The 6,704-nt window shown below is 44.9% G+C and overlaps 1 protein-coding gene across 1 annotated transcript in view; it reads left to right on the top strand.

Annotated features, from left to right (window-relative positions):
* The window catches only part of Got2 (glutamic-oxaloacetic transaminase 2), a 24,319-nt gene extending 17,621 nt beyond the window's left edge, over nt 1-6,698 (top strand). Inside the window, exons 6-9 of the mRNA XM_021171113.2 lie at nt 22-172; nt 1,289-1,454; nt 4,063-4,213; nt 6,049-6,698. Of these exons, the coding sequence (XP_021026772.1) occupies nt 22-172; nt 1,289-1,454; nt 4,063-4,213; nt 6,049-6,171 (591 nt within the window). The 3' untranslated portion in view covers nt 6,172-6,698. The remainder of the gene's footprint in view (nt 1-21; nt 173-1,288; nt 1,455-4,062; nt 4,214-6,048) is intronic.
* Nucleotides 6,699-6,704: the final 6 nt, after the last annotated feature.

Here is a 6,704-nt window from a genome sequence, read left to right as displayed (position 1 = left end):
GGTCTTCTCATTTCTTCCCAGAAAAAGAATCTCTTTGCATTCTTTGACATGGCCTACCAAGGTTTTGCCAGCGGTGATGGTGATAAGGATGCCTGGGCCGTGCGGCACTTCATCGAGCAGGGCATCAATGTCTGCCTCTGCCAATCGTATGCCAAGAACATGGGCCTGTACGGTAAGTCAGAGGGCCCAATGTAAGGTGTATTCTCAAAGGAGAGCTTGGGGAGAATGCCACAAAGCAGAGACTCTACAGAGACAATTTACATGCATTTGCATGTTGCTAATATGCAGTATTCCTAAGATGGGGGGAAAGTACTGTAGATTTTCTCAGACATATCTTCAATGTCTTTAAATTCCTGTAATTTTAAAAAAAAAAAAAAATGAAGGGGCTGGTGAGATGGCTCAGCAGTTAAGAGCACTGACTGCTCTTCTAAAGGTCTTGAGTTCAACTCCCAGCAACCACAACCATCCGTAATGAGATCTGGCGCCCTCTTCTGGTGTATCTGAAGACAGCTACAGTGTACTTACATAAACAATAAATAATTTTTAAAAATTGGTTATTTCTGCATGCAAAATAATTGATACGGGAGCTAAGGAGATAAATACTACATTAAAAAGACATCCTGGGCCAGCAATAAGGCTCAATAGGTAAAGTGCTTGCCACTAAATCTGATGACCAAAGTTGAACCCACATGGCTGAAGGAGAAACTGACTCCCACAAATTGTCCTCTGACCTTCACATACACACAGTGGTGCACCACAGCAGCCCAGGGGTCGGGGGGGGGGGTGAAATAGTAAATTTTAAAAAAATGGCAATGCCAAAGCACAGTGGCACACACCTTTAATCCTAGCCCTCTGGAGGCAGAGGCAGGTGAATACCAGTGAGCTTAACACGAGCCTGGTCTACAGGGTGAGTTCTAGGACAGCCCGGGCTACACAGAGAAACCCTCTTTTCGGGGGGGCGGGGGGAAGAGGATATTTTTAAAAGACCCTGAACGCTTTCAGTTGTGACTCAATTCAAAATTCACCCTTCTGACTGGTCAAACATTGTTTATTTCTAATAAGGAACTATTACGCCAGGTGTGGTAGCTCATTCCTATAATCCAGGCTCTCCTGAGGCTGAGACAGGAGAATCACCTGTCTCCATGCCAGCCTAGGCTACAGAGTGTTGATACTCTTGTCTCAAAACAAACTACTGCTGTGGTTCTTCTGACAGAAGCAGATACCATGTAGCAAATGTCCTCACTATTTGTTTCAGCCTGCTAGAAGACAGTATCCGCTATCTTTTCAGGTGAGCGTGTGGGAGCCTTCACGGTGGTCTGCAAAGATGCAGAAGAAGCCAAAAGGGTGGAGTCACAGCTGAAGATCTTGATCCGTCCCCTGTATTCCAACCCACCTCTCAATGGGGCCCGGATCGCAGCAACCATCCTGACTTCTCCAGACTTGCGGAAGCAATGGTAACGATTACTCGCTGTTTCATGCTACAGCTCCATGAATGGAAAAGGCAGACGGAAGAGAAGGGAGTGTGCATTTTGTTGGCACAGATAAGTCTAGTATTTCCCCATAAATTCAGAAACGGCAGGCTCTTTTATTCTGGCATCTCACATTTAGTAAGTAAAACCTGCCTGCCTTGAATTCAAGTTCAGTTGCGATACCTAGCACAGGAAATGTCCTCCAGAAGATACTTTTGTATTGTGATGCTGGAGGTGAGGCCCAGGGTCTCTCTTTTTTTTTTTTTTTTTTTTTTTTTTTTTTTTTTTTTTTTTTCCTCTTTTTTTCTCAGACAGGGTTTCTCTGTGTAGCCCTGGCTGGCCTCGAACTCAGAAATTTGCCTGCCTCTGCCTCCCAAGTGCTGGGATCAAAGGCGTGCGCCAACACACCCGGCTGAGACCCAGGGTCTCATACATGAAGACAAGCATGCGTTGTGCTGTATCCCCAGCCCGTGTACTTTGTCCCACTGGCTAGCACTGAATCAATGTTTCTGCATACTTACGGTTTTATTACCGATACTCAATCTCAACACCTATTTTCTCATATTAATCTGTTTTTAACCTTTATTTATTTTGGACTAGAGAAATGGTTCAGCGGTTAGGAGCACTTTCTGCTCTTGCAGAGGACCTAGGTTCGATTCCCAGCACCCATGTAGTGGTTCAAAACCATTCATAACTCCAGTCCCAGGGAAGAACAACCTTGGCTACAAAGTAAATTTGAGACTATCCTGGACTAGCTGACTCAAAAACAACACAAAGTAGCATTTAGGGAGTTAGAGAAGAAATCCTGATTTTGTGAGAAGTCAGAACTTGATTCTCTAGAGGATGGCAGGGTTTTGCTAAGGGAGCAATGCATGTGAGACACTCGGGTCTCATGCTTAGTCCCGCTAGGACCCAGGTCTTCATAGTGAAGAAAGTTGGGTGGCTCTTGTCACCAAACGTTAAAATTCTGATCTCACTCAGAGGCCAGGATTAATGTTGCTGAGGTGAAGCCGGCTGCTGCCCACTACTTCTTTATGCTTGTTTGTTTTCCTTCTTTTGCGATAATATTTTACACTGTAACTCAGGCTGTTCTCAAACACAGAAATAATCCACCTGCCTCTGCTTCCTACGTGCTGGGATATAGCTGGTCTTTGCTATTTTGTAGGTTCTTTTTTTCCCACTCTCTATCTTCCCAATGCTGCTCTCCCCCCCTCCCCCAATTTCACCCCCTACCACTAGATAGGAGAGAAAGAAGGATAGAGGGGAAGAGAAAGAGAAAGATCCCTGAATCTTAATTTCTTTCTTGTTTCTTCTTTGAGCAAGACTACTAAAAAACTACAACCGACCCACCCCTGACAGGCTCTAGTATATATATATCTCCTCTGAAAAGTTCCCAGAATTCCTAACATCACACAATCTCAAACTACCTACAGCTGGCAAACCACGCCTCTGCTAAAGCCCAAGGCAAATAAGTCATAATCAGCTGCTGCAGTCAGTCCGAAGCAGCCCCACATCTCCACGTTTGGATTAAAATGAAAACATAGCTAATGTTTCTGTGTTCTTTAAAGAAACCAGAATTCCAGAATTCTCACTACACTGGGACTACAGGTGTTTACTGCCATTCCCAGCTAACTGGCTCAAATAAAAACATTATTTAGTCTCTAGTTGGCAGCTGTCACCTCTGATGTAGCCATGCATGATGCTGTTGATGAAATAGATTGTTGATGAAAGCGAGCATACAACCCTGGAGAGATAAACTTTCAGTGTTGTCAGAGTGGTCCAGTTGGTAAGAAAAAATCCAACAAGCCGGGCAGTGGTGGTGCATGCCTTTAAAAGAAATCTCCTGCAGGGCCAAGGGAATGGATGGTAGCTGGCAGTTCTGAGAACAGGGAAGACTGTTGAAAATGGAGCAAGTTGAGCTGTCCTTTCCTGTCCCCTCTCTTCTCTGTGGCCGTCCTGCAGCCCAGCACTGCTCTTTGCTGCCTTGTGCTGCCATGGCTCTAACATAGAGGCCTTTGATCTCTATTGTAACCGTTTTAGGGCTATGACCACAGCTCAGTCCTCAGCACCTGCTATGTGGCCTAGACCATTGTCTCCATTATGAAGGCAGGAATGTCTATTCCACCAAGGTTAAAATCATGTCATGTTTTACTGTTTGATCGACAAATTAGTGTTGCTATTTTCAAATGATATCTAAACTTCCCTCCATTCTCAAGTACACTAATGATAATCATTAAAACTATCTGGGGCTGGAGAGGTGGCTTAGGTGTTGAGAGCATTGGCTGCTCTGCCAGAAGACCTGGGTTCAATTCCCAGCATCTCCATGGTGCCTCACAACCACTCTAGTTCTAGGAAATTCAACGTTCTCCTCTGGCCTCCAAGAGCACCAAGCACTGACTGACTTACGCCAATCAAAGCATTTATAATAAAAACCAGAAAGCTTAAAAAATAAAAATGTCTCCACCAGACACTGACTGTGTAAGGAGCAAGGATTAAGGCATTCAGGAGAAAAGCTCAAGTGAAAGAGTGTGCAGCCTCTTACTTCCGTGTTGGGGCGTAGCCAGAGCACGGCATCCTTCTGCTTTCCTCACAGGTTGCAGGAGGTGAAAGGCATGGCTGACCGCATCATCAGCATGAGGACCCAGCTGGTCTCCAACCTGAAGAAAGAGGGCTCTTCCCACAACTGGCAGCACATCACCGACCAGATTGGCATGTTCTGTTTCACCGGCCTAAAGCCGGAGCAGGTGAGTGGGCTCTGGTTCCCCACAGCAAACCCCTGCCCTTTGCAAGCCAGAATTTGTCCAAGCTCACCTGCTAATTCAAGTGTCCTTAATTTAGAGCCCTTTTAGGTAAAGGGGGCATGAGATATTTCCTGGGTGGTGTTGGTTGGTTTTTGGTGGTGGGGCTGTGTTGTGAGGTGAGGTTTTATTAATGTTGCCTCAGGCTCCAGCACCCACATCTCATCCTGGACCTGGGACTGCCTGGTTGGTTTTCCAGCGAGCTCTCATGCTCTCTGTTTCTCTCTCTCTCCAAGGTTTTCCTATGTAGCATGCTGAGATTGGGTGTGTGCCCCTCACACACACACCCTGTCCTTGTTTTTTCTTTTATCACTTGCTTTTCTGTCTGTGTCCCCGTGATGCTGCAGTCTTCTGAAGTGTGCATACCTTGGGGTGGAGGTTGGTTTCAGGTTTTGGTTGGGTGGGTGGGTTTTTGTTTGGTTTTTGATTTTGTTTGGTTTTTCAGTTTGGTCATGATAGTAATGGCTTGAGGCAGAAAAGGACTTCTGTGGGGTTTCTTTGTTGTTTTTGTTGTTGTTGTATTGAGATTTTGTGTTGTTTTTGTTTTGAGGGGTTTTTTTTTTTTGGTTTTTTTGTGGTGCAGGTTTTTACACATGGTATATAATAGCTTGTTTTCTCGTGCTTATGATGACTCCTGGTATATCAAAGGAAGAGGGGAAAGAGCGATTATATAACTGAATTCTGAGGCTGCTTAATTTTGAGGGTATTTTTTTCTCCCTACCTTTTTATGCCTTAGAAATCATAATCCAAGCCAGGCGTGGTGGCTCACGCCTTTAATCCCAGCACTCGGGAGGCAGAGGCAGGNGNATTTCTGAGTTCGAGGCCAGCCTGGTCTACNAAGTGAGTGCCAGGACAGCCAGGGCTGCACAGAGAAACCCTGCCTCGAAAAACCAAAAAAAAAAAAAAAAAAAAAAAAAAAAAAAAAAAAAAAAAAAAAAAAGAAAAAGAAAAAAGAAAAGAAATCATAATCCTACTTTAATGTTTTTATGTGTTTGGTTGGGTTTGGTTTGGTTTTTGAAACAGAGTCTCATTATGTAGCCCTGGCTATCCTCCAATGTAGACCAAGCTGGCCTCTAACTCACAGAGAGAGATCTACCTGCCTCAGCCTCCCGAGTACAGGGATTAAAGGCATGTGCCATTATGCATGGCTCCTACTTTTTTAACATTTTTTTTTTTTGATCTGTGTGTATGCACATACTATGGCACATGTGTAGGTCAAAGGATAACTTTCTGGAGTCGGTTTTCTTTCCTTTTTTTTTTTTTAAAGATTTATTCATTTATTTATTTTATGTATATGTGCGTACACTGTAACTGTCTTCAGACACACCAGAAGGCGGCATCAGATCTCATTACAGATGGTTGTGAGCTACCATGTGGTGGCTGGGAATTGAACTCAGGACCTCTGGAAGAGCAGTCAGTGCTCTTAACCTCTGAGCCATCTCACCAGCCCCCAGGAGTCGGTTTTCTCCTTCTACCATCTAAGTTCTGGGAATAAACTCGGATCATCGGGCATGGTGGCAAGCACCTTGACTTGCTGAGCCATCTCACACACCCCAGTTCCTACTTTAAAACTTTAAAATAGCTATTTATTCTTTTCTCTAAAAAAACAAAAAACAAAACAAAAACAAAGACAAAAAAACAAAAAACCCACACACTAAATTCTATCTTAAAGTGAAAAAAATAAAAAATGAAAAAAAATTTAAGAAGTTGGCTATTGGGTGCCCTGTCAAAGCTGGAATATCCTCACCGGAAGTGGTTGTCTAGCTCTTTTCTTTCGGCAGGTGGAGCGGCTGACCAAGGAGTTCTCGGTCTACATGACAAAGGATGGCCGAATCTCCGTGGCAGGGGTCACCTCTGGCAATGTGGGCTACCTTGCCCATGCCATTCACCAGGTCACCAAGTAATTCCCAGGTGCGAAGGAACAGAGACCACTTTCCCGACAGCCTTTGCACTCGTGAGCATCACGTGCAGGGTGAGGGAGGGTGGGTGGTGGTGAATAGATCNGGTTTCCAACCACGGTGCATAACTCAGCGACTGAACTCGTTCCTCGGAAGAGAGGTAGGGCGGAGGCTTCCTCGGCTGGTATCTGGAACTTCGTCGGCTCTAAACCAAACTCCCTCATCCTCTTGTCTCCAGCTTTTCTGAAAGTTTACACACACAAGAAAAATCACAGCACCAAACACCTGTCAGCCATGGCACTGGAATAGGTCAGACGCTTTACCTAAAGCCTCAGGTGATATCAGGGGCTCCCCCATGGACCCCGGTAGAGCCTCCCGTAATAGAGGCTGTAAGAGAAAAATAACTAGTTCTGTCATTAACAGTTGTCCTCAAGTTCGTCCTCCTGGTGTGGAGCAAACTGTGTCAGCAGACCACATTACAGAAATTATGCTTTACAAAAACCAACAGGTCTGTTGCCACTTCAACAGGGACAGTAGAA

Source organism: Mus caroli, chromosome 8 (genome assembly GCF_900094665.2).
Source record: "Mus caroli chromosome 8, CAROLI_EIJ_v1.1, whole genome shotgun sequence".
NCBI lineage: Eukaryota > Metazoa > Chordata > Mammalia > Rodentia > Muridae > Mus > Mus caroli.
The sequence above is the reverse complement of the archived record's forward strand: the minus strand, read 5'-3'. Positions and strand labels throughout refer to the sequence as shown.